This window comes from Rissa tridactyla, chromosome 6 (genome assembly GCF_028500815.1).
Source record: "Rissa tridactyla isolate bRisTri1 chromosome 6, bRisTri1.patW.cur.20221130, whole genome shotgun sequence".
Taxonomy (NCBI): Eukaryota; Metazoa; Chordata; class Aves; order Charadriiformes; family Laridae; genus Rissa; species Rissa tridactyla.
The window spans coordinates 35,604,576-35,626,539 of NC_071471.1; the positions used below are offsets into that span (position 1 = coordinate 35,604,576).

The window sequence follows — 21,964 nt, forward strand, 5'->3', positions numbered from 1 at the left end:
GTTGGCGCCTTCGGGGCGGCGGGACGGGACGGGACGGGACGGGCAGGGATGGGGTTGCTGGAGCAGTGCGAGGCCGCCTTCGGCTCCCCCGACCTCTACCGCGTCCTGGGCGTCCGCCGGGAGGCCTCCCCCGAGGAGATCCGCCGCGGCTACCATCGCGCCTCGCTCCGCGTACACCCCGACCGCGCCGAGCCCCGTGACAAGGAGGAGGCGACGCGGCGCTTTCAGGTGGGCGCGGGAGGGAGGGCGGGCGGGCGGCCGGCCCTGGCTGATCTGACTGACTGACTGACTGACTGGACTGGCTGACTGGACAGACAGATGGACTGACTGGGCTGGTTTGACTGACTGGGCTGGACTGTACTGGCTGACTGGACAGACAGACAGCCGGACTGAATGGGCTGGGCTGGCTGAGTGGGCTAGGACTAGCTGACTGGACTGGGCTGGACAGACGGACGGGCTGACTGGGCTGGACTGGCTGACTGGACAGACAGACGGACCGACTGACTGACTGGACAGACAGACAGACTTACTGTTTTACTCAGCTGGACTGACTGATTGACTGGGCCAACTGGGCTGGCCAGACTGACTGATGGGGCTGGCTGACTGGATGGCTGGACTGGGTTGACTGGACAGACGGATGGACTGACTGACTGACTGGGCTGACTGGACAGACAGACAGACTTACTGATTTACTCAGCTGGACTGACTGATTGACTGGGCCGACTGGGCTGGCCGGACTGACTGATGGGGCTGGCTGACTGGACAGACAGACGGGCTGACTGACTGGATGGCCGGACTGGGTTGACTGGACAGACGGATGGACTGACTGACTGACTGGCCTCTGTGTCCCCGCAGATCCTGAGCAAGGCGTACGCCGTGCTGAGCGATGCGGAGCAGCGTGCCGTCTACGATGAGCAGGGCAGGGTGGACGAGGAGGGCGAGGCGCTGAGGGGCGATCGGGACTGGCAGGAGTACTGGCGGCTGCTCTTCAAGAAGGTGAGAGCTGGGCTGGTGTCTGGGCACCGGTGGAACACCAAGCCCTCCAAGAAGGGGAAACCCAACTTCAGAGTTGTAGCCATGTCTCCCTCATGGGCTTTGTGTAAAACACTGGGTTTTTCTTACTCTGTCTCTTAAATCCTTCTGGTGAATAAATCCTGTAACTCAAGATGTGTTGCCTCTCTGCTTCAGATCACCGTAAAAGACATCGAAGACTTCGAAAAGAGCTACAAAGATTCAGAGGAAGAGCTAGCTGATATTAAAGCAGCGTACATGGATTTTGAGGGTGACATGGACAGGATAATGGAGTCCGTGTTGTGTGCAGACTATACAGATGAACCAAGAATCCGGAAAATCATAGAAAAAGCCATTGAGTCTGGAGAAGTCCCATCCTACAAAGGTTTTGTAAAAGAGGCCAAGCAGAAAATGATCGCGAGAAAAAGGCGGGTAGGTTATATCAATCAGGGACCAAAGGGAAACATTATTTATAATAAGCTTTTAATGTCTCTTGGTAGAAATAAATGAAACCATTCTTAAGACAGATGTTTGCCACAGGATTGCTGGGTTACAGATCTTGCTCAGTATCTTTGACTTTCACATTTAGTCACCTGTGTTCTCCACCCCCACCCCCCCACCAAATGGTTGTGAAAGGCTTTTGAGTTGTAATGGGCTGTTGCCTATTACTTCTTTCTTTTATTTCGTTATTATACACAATGGCATAGTACAGTTTAGCATGTCCTTGCGTTTATTTACAAAGCCATGAATTGCCGGAGTTAAGAAGTGTATGTGGCGGGGAAACACATTATGCTTGCCTTTTGGCAAGTGTGAAATAACATTTTGGACTAAATGGAAACTGGGTTCTCCAACCTGGGTTTTTTTTTTTTTAGATGCTATCGAATATGTTATATGCACATCACAGTAACCTTTCTCTTAAGGTAAAGAAAATGTAAGAGCTGCTAGGACAAAAAAAGTGTGGGTGAGGGGAACAGGGATGTACATGGCATTCAGCATTGTGAGACAGCAAAAACCTGTCATGCTCTACTAAACTGCGGAACCAGAATGGGCTTTCTTTGACTGATTTCTCATCTGTGGCCAAACCTGGAAACTGTTTGTGTTTCCTTGCAGCTATTTGTATACAGATGCAAAAAAAAACCGCGTTTGGTAACTACTGTAAGACTTTGTCAAATAACGTGCAAAATACTTTTTAAAAAAACTATTTTGCTATTTTAGGCAGAAAAAGAAGCTAGAGAGGCAGAAAAGACTAAAGATGAACTGGGCCTCGGTGGAGAAGATGACTTGAAAGCGCTGATTCAAGTAAGGCTTTTTGCATCTGTTGAAGATAATGATGTTACTGGCTTATAATCGTATTTTCCCTGAGCATCTTTGGATCCTTGCAACTCTTCTGAGTTCCTGAGGTTAAAACCTGACATTAATGTTAAATATCCATGTACTTCAATTAATAGTCAGAGTATGGTATGTATTTTATTACCTGCATCTTTTTAAATATTAACAAAAGTTATTCTAATATCCTTACAGCATACACAATCAAAATATTTTAACTTCTAGTTTTAGGCAGTTAAGACAGTGAGTGCTAATGGCTCTTTCTTTCTGAGGGATTCCATGAGGATGTAAAAGTTGATAGGTCTTACTACTTTGCTTTTGTATCTTGGGGATTGAGGAAAGAAACATACTGTTTACGTTATGTTTTTCGGAATGTTTTCTGTTTCTTCTTTCTTATTGTCCATTGGACTTCATAGAATGTTCATACCTCAAACTGTAATAGAGTTTTGGGTCTAAACTAGAAGTTGCTTTGCTCTCCCTAGCTTTATGTTGTGATTATTTTTTTTTTCTTATAGTCACTCTTTACCTCTGTCTTGATACTTCTGGAAGTTAGGTATAGAGACTAGAGTATACAAGTTGGGTTTTGCTTGACAGTAATATACCTCCTGTAGCTTGTATTCCCTGCTTCATGTATCCTGAGATTTTATGTGGCTATCTAACTTCAATAGAATAATCTGTATTGGGAAGTAATAAAAGTTTTGAGGTTGTTATTTTCTTTTTCACCCTCCCCCAGAGCAGAAATAAAGATCGTAAGAAGGAAATGGATGACTTTCTGGCCCAACTGGAAGCAAAATATGGGAATAATGCTAAAAAAGGAGGAAAGAAGACCGCAGCCAAGAAAGGAAAGAAATAAAGAACTTTGTAGGCTGAAATATCAGGTATCATTTTGTATGGGAACACATGGATTTGGGAGAACTTCAGAGTTTTTCTGGACTACTGTTTCGGAGTGTGTGTGCGTGGACTTGCTCTGACGGGGAGTATGATACAGAACGCATCATGAACAAGAAAGACAAAGCATTCTGGTGCTACTGTTCAAAATCCTTTGGATGCCCCTCAGTTAAGCTCAAACAGATTCTTGACGGAAAAGTTTTGTTACAGTAAGGAAGTGGTGTGATGTTAGGGATGCCTGGGTGCTTATTAAACTTGTGTTAAAGCGCCTTCTTTCCAAACACCTAAAGGGTGTCAGCACAGCTTATGGGTAAAACAATGTAATCCCACACCTTTGAGAGTCTTCTGTGCTGGCTCCTGCAGCTTCTGAGTTGGAAACCTTATCTTTTTGCTAGTCACACATTTCTTTTGTAACAAACCTTCTGCTGTTTTTAAAGGTCTTTGCACTTCAGCTCAACAGGTGGTTTTCAGATATTCTAGTGGTTTTATAAAGATACTTTGGAAAATTACAGATTTAATAAATGAGAAGTTTTTGCAGAATTCTGTGCTACATTGCTTCCCCAGGTCTCTCTATGCTTTTTAAGTAGCTGTTCAAAACAAACTGATTGTGTTGACTCTTTTGACTGATTTCGGTCAAGTAAATACGACGTACTTCTATAGCAGCTGAAAATATGGCTATATTAACTGTGGCATCAGTGCTGGTGATGCTATGTTAGATAAAAGGGCCACCTAGTGTTTGGTCTTTGCCTGTGGCAGATGCTTTAGGAAGAATATGAGACTGCAGCAAACATGTGACTATGCAGAAATTCTCTAACACGCTGAGGTGAGGTACTAAACTTAAAAATCCACAGAACAGAGTTAGTTCTGTGTATTTCTAGGGTTCATGATGTCCCATGACAAAGCTTAGAAACGTATTGCGTGTTACTTCAATAACATCACAGTCAAGTCTGCTGCCGAATGGTAGTGATTAGCTACTTCGTATTTGTCAACAGTTCTGTTTTTTCAGAAGTTCATTACTTCTGTAACATGTGCAAATACTTTGAAGGTTTTTGCTTCAGCTGGTTTTAAACCACTTGACGTAGTGTGCAGGGGTATGAATCTGAAGGGTTACTAGTTCTCAATTTACTCTGTAGCTCAGAGGAATGAGGCTGGCTTTATTTTGTGGGTCATTTTTCAAAGGTGTACAAGCCACAAGGTGAACACTTTTGAGTTGAAGGTCCTCGTTGCATCAGTGAGGTACCATTCAGGACCCGACTATTTAATAGAGCTTCCTGGGGGGAAGCGAGAGGTAGATGGTAACTGTTCCCTTTTACTTGGCTGCTTTCAAAAATTATCTGGATTCTGAGAGAGTACAGCCTGTCATTGTGTTGCATAACCCATGACTTGAACATTACTTTTACTACAAAAAATAGATACCTGACAGCCCAGGAGAAGTCTCTCGTGCCAACCATCTGTACAGAAACCAAAAATTACCCAATCATGAGAATGCTTTCACTTTTTTAACACACTCTAGGCTATAAAATACTACATTATGTTACTAGATGTCTGTTCAAGTTCACTTCTGTATTTTTGTAACTCTTATGTGCTAGGGCTACAAAAAAATAACTTGGTCCCTGAGGAATGGCACGGGATGGTTATCTCCAGTTAGCTTGAGATAACTAAGTGACACACTGTACGATGTTCTAGTAGTCTTAGCTGTTAAGAGAAATGATATTTTGAAAGAATTTAACAAATAGAGGCCTTTCTTTATCAGTTTATCTCTGTGCAAACTTCAGAGGTTTATATTGAGCCCAGAGCTTTTTTTTTTACCCCTCTAGAAAGGAAAGTTACACAGTTCTGCTTTGCTTTCTTTTCCCTTCTTTTTGATTAGACCATCCTCAGATCAACTGGACTCAAGAACTGCAATATTGATTAAAAATTATTAGCTGATATTTGACAGATTGCATAACTCACAGTGGGGGAATAGGGGAGCCGCTTTGTAAAGAATACTGACAAGTTTTTCCCATTATGAATTGTAATTTGGAAAATATTAATAAGGAAATTTAGGAAAAAAGTGCTCTTTAACTGGATTATAAAGGAAAAACTGTTTTTGTGGAGTGTCCTGACTTTGTTAAAATACAGTAAGTGGTTATCCTCACATTGTTGTTACGCTTACTTGTAGTCCAGTGCTTACTGCTTGGGAGTAAGACCTTCAACTAATCATTTGTTTTGAGAAGCCTGGATTTCATGTATTTATCTTATTTGGAGCCACAAGGTCAACTATAGCGAATACCTCCGGTCCATCTGTCACACGGTGCAGAAATCATTTGCTAAAAGCTACAGTGCATCTGTGGGCTGTGGAACTTCATGGCGGAGTGCAAAAATCTTGTATAATTGCAGGTATTTTTAGAAAGGGAGACTGACCTATTCTGTGAAATCACCAGGACATATCTCACCAGGAAGACAATGTACTTTCCTTGAATACTGTCTGGAACTACTTGTAGTAAGAGACTCCTTTTTGCCTCTTAGACCTTCTTCAGTCACTTGAGGAAGAGGTATAAGTATATAACGCAGGAAGAGTTAGTGGTGTGCTACCCTTAAAACTGCCAGTTCTGGTTCACTACCTTATTTTTACGCTACTGTGTTAATATCTGCTGCAAATACTACAGGATTCATAACTTGCCTAAGTTGAGCCATATCACGTGGAGTGCTTGCTTTTGATAGTATAGTATTGCTTTAAACATATAAATATAGCTTTAAAAATTTAAATTACTACTGCTATGGAAAGCCTGATTAATCTTTTGTAGAGCTAACAGAAAAAATCAGCAGGTTCTGCAGTACCTGCTTATAACAACATGAACCAGTCACGACCCAGTAAAGGGAAAACAGCAATGGCTGACAGCATTTGCTAGATTTTCTAGGAGCTAGGCTTTACTGTCCACTGGAGTATATTCACCCTTCCACTGGAGTGTAACTTCTACTGGTAGAAAAGGGAATGTTTAAATATACCGCTTCTAATCTTTGGCAGCTGCTTCTTAGATTTATATAAAAATAATTATTCCTAAGGAAGGGTGTTTGAAAACTCTCTGTAAACAACACTGACATTGCTGAGAATGCGACGTAGTTTATGGCTCTCTGGAGATGGATGGGTACTTCCTCGTGGCACCTCAGAACCCCTCTTTGCTTTTTGTGACTGATCCACTTCGCCTGGGGACTTTCACAGAACCATGCAGCTGAAGACCTAATAAACAGAGATCACGTACAACTTTAAGACTTCTGGAAGGTATTAAAACTAAGTACCAAATACATCTCCTCTAGCTTAAAGTTAAAATGCTGCCTTTTTTTTTTTTTTTGGCTTTTTATTTTAATACGTGGCTATCCACTGCATTATATGTAGCTTAAGCAAGTTTGAGATGAGTGACTGGCCTTCCAAAAGGGGCAAAGTTTATGCTTTCATAGTTGCTGCATTGCAGGGAACTACTGCATTTCTTGATAACTCATGAAGTGTTCAAATCTACAGACTTCTGCTGCTGATACAATTTTTTATTTTTTTTTTGTCTAATACAGCAGTTGTAAAACTCATCTTACATTTAAAGATACTGGGTTGGGTGTTTTGTTTTTTTCTTTTGGAGGGAAGCAGGTATTTATTTTAATTTCAGTAGGAACACTCCTTTCTTTTTTAAAAAAAAGTTACTTCAGTTTAGTGCCTTTGTTAAAATCAAATTGTCTCTTGTACCACTTATATTAGTGGTAGTAGGCCATTCTGCTATTAAACAAGCTAAAAAGGCCCCTCCTGTCCTCTACTGATCAGCCATGTACTTGCTACCTTGACCTTGGCAGCTTCCATTTGCTTTCGCATCTTCAGTCCCGTCTTGTTAGTGTATTTTTATGTGGGAAATTCTCAAAACTCCATAAGGAATCCCAAAACACTGTGATGAAAGGAATCCACTGTAACTTGTCTTGACAGACCTTTCGGAAAGTGCATCTAATCCCCTGCTCTGTGCCACCCCCTCCAGGTGGAGGTGATACCTACTATCAATACAAAGTTAACAGAAAGTGCTCAAGGTGAACTCAGGTGGGAGTTCAGAAAAGCTCTTACAGGGCACAAAAGTTAACTTCTGCTCTGCCATAATCTCTGAAATAACTCACTTTCAACTGACCAGATTCGCCCTTGTGTGTGCCATGAGGTGAAAAATCTCTGAAGGTCAAGTTGAAATAAGTAAGGTTCACTAGTCTACCATAACACTTGTGTACACACATGCACCTTTGTCTTGTAGCTTCCTACTATTAAAAAAGAATCACGACCGTGGTTGTGACTGTGTAGCTATTCTGCAGCACATATGAAGACTATTTTCAAAGTGTATTAACCATAAACAATTCAAGGAGATGACTTTGCAGTGAAGGAAGGGAAACCGAAGGGAAAAGTACGCATTACATTCACAACAGAAATGCCTTCCTGCTGCCTTGATACTTTGATCAATTAAAAATAAGTAATTTTAGATGAGATTAATTTTAGGTTATGCCAAGCAACTCCATGAAGCTCATCCAAGTGTTACAAATAAAGAGTAGAAGCATACTCTGATTTCAGAGTATGCATGTGAATTGTACTGGTACAGTTACCTGGCTTTAAAATATACTTTTGAGTTGATCTAGTGCAATTCTAGTACAATCTCTTCCAAATACAGTGCAAATAAGTTTCTTTTGGACATAATGCAATTTCTTTTAGTTGTATAGTTGAGCAGAAGAAAAAATCCTTGGACAAAAAGTAGTTGTTGCTAGTTCTGTTTAAATCGGCAAGTCCTCCTCTTAACTTTGACATGAGAGGCATTGGGCCTGATTAAATTAAGCTTCCTTAAATGATTTAACATACTAGGTGGCAATAAAATAAAAAAACAACCACACCACTAAACACACTCTCTATGCAAGTATAAAACTTGTATAATGGAAAATTTAAAGCATGAAATAGACCTTTGAAAAACCTCCTCAATGTAATCACCTATGTAGGAAATGCATCCCTGTCCCAAAAGCTTACCTCTTGGCTTGATCTTACTGCATTCTGTGACTGATAAACATACCTGAACCTGTTGATCCTCTGCTTGTCCGAGATCGGTTTCTATAATCAATAACAGTGCAAGAACGGCGGTGCTGTGGATCTGGCTGAAAAGACAGTTCAAGTTATTTATGTTTGCATGAAAAATTTTAAACATCAAGATTAAAATGGAACTACAGACTACTTAAACATATGTGTTTCCTAATTCTTAAGATGATGTAAAGGTCTAACTAGAGCTTTAACAAATTTAAGGAGGATTAAATCAACTTTAGGAATAGAAAATATACTTTTATAACACCTCTTACTTAGAATGATCACTGGGCCAGTTAATGGCGTTCTCACCACTTCTGGAAATCGTTCTGTTTCAAAACAGATTTTAGAAAGTTTGTACATTCCTAACTGCTAAGTCAAGGATGTTGAAATTAAACACAGAAACCAAACTAGCAGCTTTTTAAAAGCTATTGTTGAAATTATAGCTTTTAAAGCTTAGATAAAAATACCTTGTTAGCTAAGCAAGATATAGCAGTAGAGTAGGTGTTTCAATAAATTAAACCAAGAGCATCTGGCACTGAAACAGACTGGACATTAGCAGCACAGCCAACTTGTCCAAGAAAGCAATGAAGATGATCCTACCCTTGCCTTTCCAAATATAGCTGTAGGAATGACTTCATAATGTCTATGTGATGCTTTAAAGCATCTGCTCCTGCCCCGCAGCTCTTTTTAAGCCTTCACAGAAGATGTGAGATCACCAGTGCAGATAACTGATTGAATGTTAACGCCTAAGGTAATACTTAGCTTTCTCCACAAGCACCTCAATCTTGTGTTTTTCAACTTGTGACACTCGGTAGGTAATTGACATTGACTGTCAAAGCACCTTAATCAGTAACTAAGGATGATGTGGCATAATTTGCCATGCTTTACCAAGAACGTGCTGGTTGTGTTAGGCTTGGAGAAATGATCAGGTAAGAAAAGCCCCTCCTGTAGCTGCTGGTGGGTATCTTCTTGTGTTGTTACGCTGTGAGCTCGACTTGAGTTCCCTCGAGATTTCTGCATTGAAGAATAACACAGTTATGACTTTTTCTTATTGCAGCAGTACATTTAAAATAACTAGCCTAGGAATTAAAGCTAATTTTCCAAGTCAATCATTCTACACCTAGTTATGGGGAGGAAAAACATTCTAGCATTAATTGGAATTAAAGCATTCGATTCTGGGTGAGGCTGTTAGTCAAAATTGCTATGGCATTTTTTGTGCATCTATTTCAGTTGCTGTCACTTACAAGGTAACAAATAAACTGGAACCCTTGGGTTTGGAAATTTGATCAGCAGCAATTACAATTTTAGACAATTCACTAATAAAATTAAATGATTGTGCATATTACCGTTTGCCTCTGGGACCCGGCAGCGCTCACGTGCTCTGCCACACTGGTGGTACCAATAGGTGGTAGGACGTTATTTCGGCTTAGCGGCAGTGGGGAGGGTGAGGTCAGCTGCTCATGTGCAGTCAGGCTGAAATGCACCAGTGAGAACAGAAAAAACACGCAGTTTAAAGGTTTGGCATTGTGTAAACATATAATATCCTCAGTTTGTTTGGCATTATGTAGACAATGTTAAAACCGAGAACAAGGGCTGCAGAATTTTGCTACAAGATCCTGCTGTTAGGGCTGACTATTGGAGACCATATTTAAAAGAGGAGTTCTGCAGCAGGTGAAGTTTTCAGAATGTTTAATATTAAGTATGTAGGCAAAGTAAGTCTGAGCATGAGTACCCCAGCAGAAATCCTGGTAATGGGTGTATATAAAGCTAGTTGGTGGTTAAAATGTACCTCATCCAGTGCATTTTGAAGGAGTGTGCTGTGCAGCTGGTATTGCAGAATAAAGCTGTGTGTACATAAAGGTGTCTTCATGAGCAGTTGCTATACAACAGTGGAATCTTGTCTGCCCGTTCCCAGACACGGCATTATTTTCTGCTCTTTGTTCATATCCTTCAGGATGAAGTACTGCTTATCACTAACTACAGCCTAGCAATTGAAGATAAACATTGATCCTAGAAAACAGCAGCGGGCCATATTTTAAGCAGAGCAAGAAAAAAAAGCTACATAATGCAAATGCATATTGCAGCTCTTTCACTTGTAGTAAGTGTCAAATAAAACATCTGGGGGTAAAACAGGCTTCTACTTTCTCCATATTTTATTTGAGTATCGCAAGGAACCAGGCCCAAGAGGCTTTTAGAAGCCTTCTAAAGGGAGCTAAAGCAATCTAATCACCCAAAATACAAGACGAATTAAGCCTTAGCCACAGGAGGCATGTAAAAGAATATGTATTCTATTTTCTAGATACAGCCTTTTCATATGAAAGCCTTTTTCATGTGAAAGGTGTCTGTATATCACTGTATGTTTGAGAAGCGCTAGAAATGATCAAAAGGCTCTATGCATGTTCTGGATTTGACTGAAGGAAGGATGTTCGGTAAGAATACATTAGAAAAGCTTCAAACCATAATCACCATTTTAAAGAAGACTTTCCTAGTGCTGTCTACATACGCTTAAATATATATGCTAATATAATAAAGGAGAGATGTTAACAATTGTTAAATTGATTGAAGGAAAGGGAACAGAAGCATAGAAGAGTGTAGGAACATCAGCTGCAAACAGACAAGGAACAAATCTCTAAACAGGACATGACAAAAATAACAGGCTGGATGAGTTTACAGGTAAACCACAAAACTAAAAGGAAATTTTCATCAAATTTACAAAACCTGGGGAATACGGTATTTTAAACCCCGCATTGTTTCCTAATATCCTGTAGTCCCTGTAAATGACCAAATTCAACCACATCATTATACCAATCAAAATGAAGACATTCCAGACATGATTGCAGGTCAGTAAGAGCCCTTTGGTTATCTTCAGTCATACTTGTAACAGGTTATCTAAGATGGGCATCTTCTTTATAGCCCAGTCTGGGCGAGGGTAGCAACGGGCAGTTGATCACCAAAAACTGTGGACTTCTAAGTTCATCTTGAAAATAGGCTACAGAAAAAGAAAGCTGACGTTGAGAAAGAGTTGAAGTTGACCAACTTCAACAACTCAGCTTCCTCAGGGGAGACTGTGCTTTAATGGGCAATTAATTTCTTTAATACAATAATTTCTATTCAACTGAATGCTCTTTGTATAAGCTGCGTTCTCTAAATACAGTAACTTGCAGTAAGAAACTGGTTTTGAAACGTACAATCGAGTTGCCCTGAAGACATCGTCCATGGACCCTAGGGTCCCAGTACGAGAGTGGCTCGTGTCGATGGGATGCAGAGTACGTGGTGGTGGGTTTCGCCTTCTTGTGGAACGTGACAGGGGTGATATGCTGAGCTCTAGAGCACGATTTGGCCACGCTCTGGTAGAGAGGACAGAGCTGGAGCCTGGCCGTTTGTCATCCAGATCCCTAACAAAAGAATCACAAAACCAAGAGAGATATCATCAATATGACTGATAGCCACCCTGTAACCAAAGTACTACTCTACATGAACCTCATTTTTTACATAATAAATTAGAAAGGATAGGGGATGGAAAAGAAAAAAGAATCCTATTTTTATTTTCTTTTACTGAACTACAAACTTTCTGATTGAAGATTCCAGTATAAGAGTCACAGAACAAATGAAAAAAACCCCACATGTAAACATGTAAACACCAGTTTTCACACCCATAGTTTAGATCTAACACAAGTCCACTTCTTAGAAGTGAGCAAATCAGTTTCTTTATCCAATTCTGAGCTTCATCTCTTTTCAGGATGTCAGCTAGTGCCAACAGTAACACCACAGCTGTTCACTAAGTGGTAAACCAGCAGCAAGCAAACAGAAAACCTGTACTAGAGGCATACTGTTTCATAGAGGATAAACAAACAAACAAGGAAGCAGGTAAATAATTGAGCACTGCTTTCTCCAGTGTAGAAAATTATCTCACAGTGTTTTGGGTTGAATCCCTCTCACTGTGAGAGTGCTCTACTTTACAACTGATGATCTACAGTTCTTACAGTGTTTTCTCTATTACAGGCAGATTCCTTTGCTGTAGCTGGATCCCATGTATCACCATCAAGCCATTTAGATTATGTTGAGAGACGCTACTTGACTCTTGAGAGAGATTTACCTGAAAGTTTAAAACATAAATAATAAGTAATTACTGTTTGGCAGACATACACACATATTTAAAGATTTTGTCCTTGTAAGTAATTTAGGAGGAAAGAAATTAATTTCTTCCATGACATCCAGAGACATACTCTATTATATTATTTCCTGCTCTAAGACAGGCATCTTAGCATTCCATTTTCCTTGCAAATGGTAATGCTTAGAAAGTGTATCCTACCATGCTGTGTCATACTTCATGTTTTCCAACTGAGCTTCTCATTTGCATGACAGGATCTTCCACCAATGGCTATAACCTGAAGCTTTACAAAACTAATTTTCAGTGTACGTTGACGTTTTATGTCAAGAACAGAACTGCAAACTCCCTTCCTGGAATACAGACTGATCTGGAAAACCAACAAATTCCACCCACCGTAACGACAGCAAATAGAAAATAACAGAGCTTTAATCTCTCCAGCATACATACTTGAGGTGTTTTTCTCCTCTTTTTGCTTTTGCGGCCACATCTGGGTTTTGGGCACTACACATACAGTACACATGAGGAAGGGGCAGGGGGTAGAAATAAAGGAGAAAGAAATAAAAAGACATAAGAAGGAAAGAGTTTAATTAAAATGGAATAAACAGATTAAGACTTTGGTGTTCACCACTCCAGGAGCAGATCATCTAAAGCAGATTATATAGTCAAATTCAGCGTCTGAGGAAAAAAACCTGTTTTACAACAGCACTGAGATTTGTCCTCTATTGCCTGATGAGTTAACTACAGATAAGCTAGTAGAGAATGGGAACTCAACGCATGCAAACCTCGATCTCACAATTTAGTTCAAACTTCATAAAAATGTAGAGCTACATCATTAATGAACAGTCACCACACGATTGTCCAATTAATATATAAAATATTAAGTTTTTAAAGAAAAAAGTAGGAATTAAAACTTGCAACTGAGGAATAACGGAACTTAAGTGTTGGAAAGGACAGTCAGCATTCATAGAAAATCCAATCTAGTTATGTATCTAAACAGTTCCCTGATGTAGTCGAATCTGTTTGCTTAGGTAGCGTCGTATTGATTCGTCCCTACACAAACCAGATGGCTAAAAATACTTACCAGATTTGATGTCACCGGGGGCATTTTAGGTTGTGGCACACGAGGTAACAACACTGGCAGAGGATCAAACTGCAAAGGGCTTTCGGCATCTGCTCTGGTTGCTTCTACCGTTATGATATTTTTCTCGTCATCTATGCAAAGCAACAGAGAATTCCTGTCAATACAGACTACTGGCATTGCTAGTTGTGGACAGTACTAGAAATCCAAATTTTTTTAAAGAGAGTCCTCGTAGATGTTCTATTAAATCTTTTGAAAGCATGTCTCATACTGCTAGCCAAATGAATAACCTTTTTCCACCCCCTCGAAGAGACTATTCCCAAATACATCTCTTTCTCATTGCATCCTTGCAAAATTAAGTAACTGAAACCCCCTTTTGAATCTTCAGTTTAACAGTGATCCTTACCAGAGGCTGACCCTTCCCAGTGTCTGCAGATTAATTCCTCCATGCAGCCTAGGACTTCACTCCACACATCATTAAACACAAACGCGAGCACAGAATCCTTCATGCAGGAATACGGAGAGAGAGGAGGAAACCCCAATGTCCGTCTACCAGAGGACAGTCCCATTTTCCTCTCATGCAACTCCTCCTCCCTGCAAAAAAGTAAACATTACCTGTACCATAAACACATTATCTTTGTCTCCTATATTTTGTTGCATTTATTTAATAGGATTAAAACATCAGCTAAGGAGAAATGGAAGGGAGAAAATAATACTGATGCAAGCGCATTTAATACTTCTATCATTATTTTACAGAGACAGCAATATTGTTTGCCACAGCAATGTCTCTCTGGCCTGGTCAAAGCAAGCCACCTACCAATTTGAATCTCATGGTCCATGCAGCTAAGTGGCTGTATTTATTAAAACCAATTACGTAGTTAGTAACTGACAGTACCATCCAGAGTCCTTGCTCAGGCCATATGTTCATATTGTTGGGTTGAATAAAGTAAAGGCGCAAAAAGAATCCTCTTTGTCACCTTTAATCTTTTCTTCTTAAGATAAAAATAGCGTAAATTATTTCTTGGCAAGCATCAAATCCACTCTAATTCTTATATTACCACTGAAAATCTGGAAAGGTGTAATTCCACCCAAAATGTAGTACCAAACCAAAGCAGCACGCTGCTAGTGTATAACAAACAACAATGAATTCGACTTAGTATAAAAAATAAATGGCATTTAAACAAGTTTTATTAACTATGCCAATAAATAGCATGCTCTTAGTTATGATGCAATGAACTGTTTAAACCAGGCGCAAAAACGGCTGGTATGAAAAATTACAAAAAATTCAGAAAAATAATTTAGCAAAATTAATTTTTCTAGGAAATGGATTGGGAGGATTCCCAGTGCACTAGCAACCTCAGGCCTTTGAAAGTTCTTTAGAGAAAAGGTATATTAAAAAAAGCCATTCATCAAATACTTTATCAGCTAACATCAAAACCAAATATGTGTATCTTAACAGCAGGAATTCCAGGACGCTGATACTAGTTGCTGTCTTAATATTCAATACCTACACGTCTCTGTGGTCAAACGCTAAATATTCCTCCATGACGCCTTCAGAGACAATTATTCCATCTTCACCTTCGTCACTCTCTGGAGAGCACAAGGTCGGAGACTTGGAACGGTCAGCCTTTTTGTCAACGGGAGTAACAGAAAGAGGTACCTTCTTGCCAAAAACACTAAATCTGAACAGGTGACAGGTTGCAGAAAGCAGAAATGAAAATAACTTGTTATTCCACTTCAAATAGCAGCATTTTGTCAACTGAGAGACAACATGGAAGTTAGGGCCAAGCAGTAGGGAGGCCAATGAATTGTGCATGTTTTTACTAAACTCTTCATTTGGATATTTTTAATTCTTGCTAAGGAACTTGAAACTTCAGAAAAAAAAATCAAAGCTATTAAAAAACATTCTAAAACACTAAATAATAAAAGTAGTACTAATGTAGTGCTGGGTATTTTTGAAGTTCTACACAAATTTAACAGATGATTAACAGCAGCACCATCTACAATACATACATATTCTTAAGAACTCAGCAGCAGCAAAGGTATTTCTATTTACTGACAGGTTTACTGTAGTTAGCAACAAGCACAGATACATAGTCTTGCTATTCTGAATGCACTACTTTTAGTTAAAAAGGGGAAAAAAAAAATAAAGTGTGCTGCATTCAGAAGTCAGCCTAATAGAAAGGAGTTAGGCTTCACGCTTTCAGAAGCCTGTCGCTGCAGTCCACCGAGAACAAAATTACCTTCCCACCGTGGTGCGGTCTGCGTTATCCGCTTCATACTTACTCGTTAGAATCTTCTTCTCGTAGTGAACTTACATCTGAGGAACCCAAACTGCCAGAAGGTGAACTCGAATACCATCCATACCCTTCATCTGTGGGGATCACTATCTGCTTCCCCACGACCCTGCCACGGCAACAGCAAAGGATAAATACATCACGAAATGTCGAAAGTAAGATTATTGAAGTGTGTAAGAACACACAGCAGCAAATCCTAAACGTTCTATAGGGAAGCTGTGCAGTTTTCTTGGTGATAGTTTAACGTGGTTTCAGGTGTTTTCCCTAGTACAGATTGCTTCAAGTCAGGTAAATACACTAAGAAAATTATGCTTGTTTTTTTTTATGCTCTGCTAATTGTAGGACTTCTGAATATGGACAAAACTATTCCAATACACGTCATGAAGATTTAAAATTTAAGTTTCCAGATAGCCATAAGGACTGCTGAGCTAGAGCAGGAAGATTTTAAAATTATTTTAATCGCCTGGCTTTTAGCGATACCATACACCTTTTCTAAGAGAATTTTGCTATCTTAAAGCCAAGTCAGTTGCAAACAGCAATAAACCTCTGGTAAAGAACCACAGGTAAGACAGCAGAATGTTTATTATTAATGTCATTATTAACGACAATGGCAGACAGACTACCAGAGTGATCTTTATCTACGATATGATTGCCTAAAACCACCCTGCTACTAATGTTTGAAAAGCAACTGTTTCCATCCCTACCCTTTTATAACTCTGTGATGGTACCAGCATTAAGCTAGTAATAAAATACCTGAGATGTTTAATCTATTAATAAAATACCTGAGATGAGGAAAGTTGGCTGTCCACTGGTGGCATTCTTCCCGCAGTCCCTCAACATGCACATTTTCTTTCTGCTCATAGAGAAGCTCATCAATTTGTCTGAACATTTGCTCAACTCGTTGTGTGGCAGCTTTATCGAATTCCTAAAAAGGGAAGTTATTCAATAAATACCTAGTGAACAGCATTCAGAGGGTTTTTAATTGTTTTTTTTTTATATAATCGAAAAAGACAACTATTTGTTTAAAGCTGATTTAACCGATTCTATTTCTTTTGCATACGAAGACATTAACTTTAAATCATTTGCCCCCCAGAGATGACCCAGACTGCTGTTAGGACTGATGGTAGCTACATAAAAAGCTTACGTTGACACAACAGAAAAACTATTAAAACATTTTGAAATATCTGTATTAGGATATTAAGTTAAAGACATAGTAATTTACATAGAAGAAATCAGAAGAGGAAGGATAAAATTCAACGATATTTTAATGAAGTGGAAAACTTGTTGCTTGCAATGTCCATAGACAAGAGCAAAACAGAAAGCAATGCAGACTGGTGTGAAACACTGTGGAAGTGAGGGACGCTTAGGACCTTTGTTACATGTTCTCGTGTAGCTGGAAAATGGGGTCGGTTCTTGGCTAATTTAAATATAAACAGTTCCATCTCACCTCCAAGAAAGCAATAGCACGCTTTGTTTTGGTAGACGGGGAATAAAACAAATATTTCTAAATTAAAATAGTGTTTTAGGGGCTCACTGTATTTTGAGAAACTTACGGGTATGCAGAAGTTTGACAAACTCACATCAAGTATCTGAAAGTCATCCACTCATATTTGAGATTCCACAATAACAGCATTTATTATGCTGTATAGATACACTCATGCATTAAATGATTTGCATTTCCCAAGTTTTAGATGGAAATACAGAATATTAACTGAATAATAGGAGCCTAATATGATCAATCTGAGAGAAAGGACAGATGCGGAAGAGGTAAAAAAGATGTTCTTTCTATAACCACTATTGTGATGTACCGACAGATCCAATCCTGGTTTTTATCCTGAAACGTATCTGCAACGGTATTTCAAATGTCTTTCTATTCCACGTGCTACACTATGCTTGGATGATTACGTTCTACTCACATCATAGCCCCAAGAGAAGACTGAGCTGTCTTCAGTGGAGGCATCGGCATGACTCTGGCTAGCAGACCATGAATTCCCATCATCAGCTGGAGAAATGGAATGGTAATCTGATTCCTTCCAGACTTCAGACTCCCTGAAATGCACACGTTGAGGAAAAAAAGGAAGAAAAAAACCGCCAACGATACACAATAACAAAAAAAGTGGGTAAGTAAACTTTTCTTTCTGTAGAAAAAGGCACAGATATATCAGAAGAGGTCTCAGCACTCAGATATATCAGAAGAGGTCTCAGCACTGAGTTTTCATAGGGTAAATATTTACTTCACAGACATTTAAGCAGAAGCCATAGTACACAAGTAATTATAACAAATGTAACTCCCAATAATCTCAATGATACAGGAAGTCTAGAGGTCAAAAACATAGATTTACCAAAAGTTATCTTAGTTAAGACACGGACTACTTTTAGTCCCGGTTCTACACCGCTCGAATTATTTTTCTTTTCTTCTTTTGTTTCTGCCATGAAATTAAATGACCTGGGCTACTTGCAAGCTGGGAACAGAACAAATCTACACACTTTTTATTATTTCCAAAATAGGAAGGATGTGTTCTGCAATGCTACGGATGGGACGTAAAGCTTCAGCCTGCCAACTTCTGTAAAGGTGCCTGGTTTTGCCATTGTCTCCGGAAAAACAATCATTTTATGTTTTGATGGGTACCTTGAGCTCTTGCTGGGACTTTTGGCTGTGGGAGTGTCTGGGCACACCTCAGCCTGTGGTTCTGGCAGTGGATGATGCCGCAGGGCATGTTTTGGAAGTCCTTGTCTGAAACAAGAAGAGAAACTTTACATTACTTATACAGATAAACACCTACAGAGTTCCTGAGCTTTACAAGGAGGGGTTTATTCTGCTTTTCAAGGAATGCACTAATTGCATACCAGAGCTCATTTATTATTATTCGAAGGCTAATTCTTGTTAACCAAAGGTTTAGAACGAAGGTATCAAAGCCAACTGTAGGCTAAACACGGAGCTAAAGGTCTTTGCTTAGAAATCAAGAAATTAGAAAAAACGAAATCAGCGCCATCCCTTAAACTTAAAATGTCGTTGTGAATTGGGCTACAGCTCTCCAAAACCAGATATTACGTTGCTATCCCTGTAAATAGCCAGATGGAACAAGAGTGGCCACCAAAGCAAGCAGTGGCAAGCTAGCAGAAACAGCTTTTGCTAGTTTTTGGTTGGTGGTTTGGTTTTTTTTTTTTTTAAGTTTAGATGTCTGGGGAAGAGGGACAAGAAAAGTCACAGTAGCTTGAGACAGAGAGAGGTATCAATGCACGAACCAAAACGAGCTACCTACCAAAACTGAGGTATTTGTTTAAACCGCTCGCCTCCCCCCCCCCCCCTCCGAAAAAGCATCAGGGGCAAAAAAACCCATGCAAAACCAGGGATTTCCACACGTTCTGTCACACCCGTATTTTTCAATCGGCGGGCCCACGCGCTGCCCGCGGCTGTACACCCGGGACCGTGGCTGCCCTCCCCCCGGCCGCCTCCCCAGGCCCCAACAGCACCGGGCCCGCCAGCCCCGGCCTGCGGCCCGGCGGTAACCGGGGCCTGTCTGAGCGCGGCGTTCGGGCTGAGGAGGTGAGCGGGGACCGGGACGGCGGGACCGGGGGAGGAGTAAGAAGAGGCGGCGGCGGCGACTCACGTCTCCAGAGCGCCGAGGGGCACCGGCTTCCGCGCGTATCGCGAGATCATCCTCAGCTCCGCCACGGGCCCGACGCCGCTGCCGCCATGACGGCTCCCCGCCCCCGGGGAGGCGGAGCGCCGCCGCCTGCCTCGGCCCGGCCCGGCCCGGCCCGGCGCCATGGAGGGGCTCGGGCAGGCGGTGCTGGCGGAGGACGCCGTGCGCTACCGCCTCTTCGCGGCGGCGGGAGCGGGCGGCGAGGCGCTGCTGCGGCGCTGCGCCGAGGCCATTGTGGTGAGGTTGGCGCCGCTGCTCTCCGCCTACATCTGGCAGCGGCAGCCATTCCGCCTGCGCTGCGTGCCGGCGCGGGGTGAGCTCTGAGGGGGGAGCCCGGCGGGGCGGGAAGCCGGGCGGCGTGAGGGGGAGGAGCGGGGAGCCGGTCCGTGTGAGGGGGAGCCCGACACGGCGGGAAGCCGGGCGGCGTGAGGGGGGAGCCCAGCGGCGTAAGGGGAGGCTGGGCGAGAAGCGAGTCCGTGTGAGGGGGGAGCCCGGCGGGCCCGTTGAGCCGTTCCCCTTCTCTCCCGTCCAGGTGACACCCCGGCGCACATCGGCGGCACGACGCTATTCGGGGACAACGTGGAGGACGAGTGGTTCATCGTCTACCTGGTCCGGGAGATCACCAGGGAATTCCCGGGTCTGGCGGCCAGGTAACGGGCACCGCTGAGGGCGGCGGCGGTTGGGGCCGGGGGACGAAGGGGCGGCAGCGACTTCCCTGGTAGGGGCTGGTGGAAGGCCCTGTCTTAATGTAAAAAAAAAAAAATAAATAAAACTACATAGACATGTGTTTAGAAGCATGAGTTATCATGCTGTGTGAGACTTTGCCTGATAAGAAGCCAATTTCTCCTTGGCCAGGATTGATGACAACGATGGGGAGTTTCTCTTGATAGAAGCAGCTGATTTTCTCCCAAAGTGGCTGAATCCTGAGAATAGTGACAACAGGGTGAGTAAAACTTATATACCAGTTGGCAAGTGGCTCACAGTAGCCTTTAACTTACCAGTTGGTGTTTTCTCTTGCGCTTCTATCTAGCCAAGTGGTCTGGCTGCCACTGAAAATCCCTTGCTAATGAAGAAACTCCTGGTCAGGGCCCAAGACTTGTTTTAATTAACAGTGTGTTTTTTTCAGCGTGGTCTGGTTTTAATGAGTTCCTTTATGCTTGCTGTGGATGAGAGACTTAACCACTGGATACTTCTGATAACTCAATTCCACTCTGCGTGCGCTTGCAGAATGCTATGTACAGTGAGTGTGTCCTGCAAAACTGCTGTAGGGATATCTGGAAATTGTCGCAGATATCAAGTGGTTCTAGAATTGGTTTGTTGATGGAAGAAAGAGAAAGTTTTTAGACTAATATGTTCTTATACTAATGGCATATGGAGACCACAGACTTGCCTGCTAGGCTGTGAGTCTGTGGCATTCAACTAAACCTGACTCTTGCACATAAATCGTTCTCTGAGAGTTGTTCCATAATGCAGGGTTGACTGAACTTTTTAGAACTTGCTACTGGTGGTGGCAAATGTGAAGGCCATGAAGCTGTTTTGCTGTCTGTAAAATCAGTAAGTTTGGCCAGCTTTCTGTTTTCTAGGTTCCTGGGGTACAAGGAGAGCTTGGATAATGTGGGAGCTGTGGAATGTATATGGCAGTGTAGTCCAAACATACCATACTGCTCTCCTCGGGAGCACTCTTGGATCCACCTGAGCTTTCTAGCTCTGCTGTAGCCACTTTGATTTTTTTTCTCCTGTATTCTCAAGTGCTCGGGCACAAGGGTCTGGTGGCCTCAGACTGAGGAACCCTCAAGACTGGAGAATTGCTGACTCTACAAGGAAACAGACTGGGTCTGGTGTAGATAAATTAATAAGCAGACTCCTTCACCTGGAGCCTACAGCCAGATCACCTCGCTGTGGATGATTGTTAGTAGTTATGTCACTTGAGTTTCTTGGCAGTGAATTTAAATGGAAAGAACTTACTCTTTCACTAGCAAAGATTTGTTTAATTTTTTTTTCCTACCCCAAGAATTAAAAGGGGTGGAACACAACACAAAAATTAATTGCAAACCTGTGTCTGGACTATCAGTGCCGTATTTTCCTTCCATTTGAGGGAATGGATGGAATGAGGGAGTTGATAACATTACATTCAGTTCTTTTCTTAGGATCAGGAACCAACAGAGGTCATGTGTAGCACCTGAAATAATGCTTTTTAGTCCCTGTCCTACTCTTCAGCAGCTAAGTTATGCTCTCTGATTCTCCTGAAGCAAATCTCTAGTTGAGAAGAAACTTTTGGTATTACTGTTATTAAGGAAACAAGATATATTTGACCAAACTTGTTGCAGTTAAAATAGGGTTTTTTATTTACTGGTTGGATCATGGTCTCTGGCATCTGTATTTACCTCATCTCCCATTTAAAAATAATTGTGCTGTGTCTTGTATTATTTCTCTGTTTGTACTTCAGTATTCTCTGTGTTTAAACAAATGCATTTGTATATGAAATTAAATTTCCCATTGCTTAGTGTGGGGCTGTTCTTATCCTGTCTGATGAGAATGTTACCA

The 21,964-nt window shown here is 41.5% G+C and overlaps 3 protein-coding genes across 5 annotated transcripts in view; 2 read left to right on the forward strand and 1 right to left on the reverse strand.

Annotated features, from left to right (window-relative positions):
• Nucleotides 1-5,329, forward strand: DNAJC9 (DnaJ heat shock protein family (Hsp40) member C9). The gene is made up of 5 exons (XM_054204977.1): nt 1-228; nt 856-996; nt 1,189-1,443; nt 2,227-2,310; nt 3,071-5,329. The coding sequence occupies exons 1-5, from the start codon at nt 49-51 to the stop codon at nt 3,188-3,190; spliced, it is 780 nt and encodes a 259-aa protein (XP_054060952.1). The 5' UTR covers nt 1-48; the 3' UTR covers nt 3,191-5,329.
• On the reverse strand, nt 2,833-19,582 carry FAM149B1 (family with sequence similarity 149 member B1). 3 transcript variants are annotated; one of them, XR_008466929.1, is made up of 16 exons: nt 19,385-19,582; nt 18,403-18,507; nt 17,690-17,822; nt 16,556-16,698; nt 15,763-15,882; nt 14,988-15,158; nt 13,883-14,070; nt 13,480-13,610; nt 12,846-12,899; nt 12,271-12,383; nt 11,476-11,682; nt 9,634-9,760; nt 9,176-9,301; nt 8,280-8,361; nt 6,308-6,445; nt 2,833-4,676 (listed from the first exon to the last, which is right to left on the reverse strand). XR_008466929.1 is itself a non-coding variant. In XM_054204969.1 (15 exons), the coding sequence occupies exons 1-15, from the start codon at nt 19,543-19,545 to the stop codon at nt 6,372-6,374; spliced, it is 1,935 nt and encodes a 644-aa protein (XP_054060944.1). In that variant the 5' UTR covers nt 19,546-19,581; the 3' UTR covers nt 2,833-6,371. The 3 variants fall into 3 exon arrangements, 2 of the variants coding, with proteins under 2 accessions (XP_054060944.1, XP_054060945.1); XM_054204969.1 differs by having other exon boundaries at nt 2,833-6,445; nt 19,385-19,581; XM_054204970.1 differs by lacking the exon at nt 12,846-12,899 and having other exon boundaries at nt 2,833-6,445.
• The window catches only part of ECD (ecdysoneless cell cycle regulator), an 11,771-nt gene continuing 9,305 nt past the window's right edge, over nt 19,499-21,964 (forward strand). Inside the window, exons 1-3 of the mRNA XM_054204971.1 lie at nt 19,499-19,733; nt 19,953-20,070; nt 20,276-20,363. Coding sequence (XP_054060946.1) covers nt 19,544-19,733; nt 19,953-20,070; nt 20,276-20,363 — 396 coding nt within the window. The 5' untranslated portion in view covers nt 19,499-19,543. The remainder of the gene's footprint in view (nt 19,734-19,952; nt 20,071-20,275; nt 20,364-21,964) is intronic.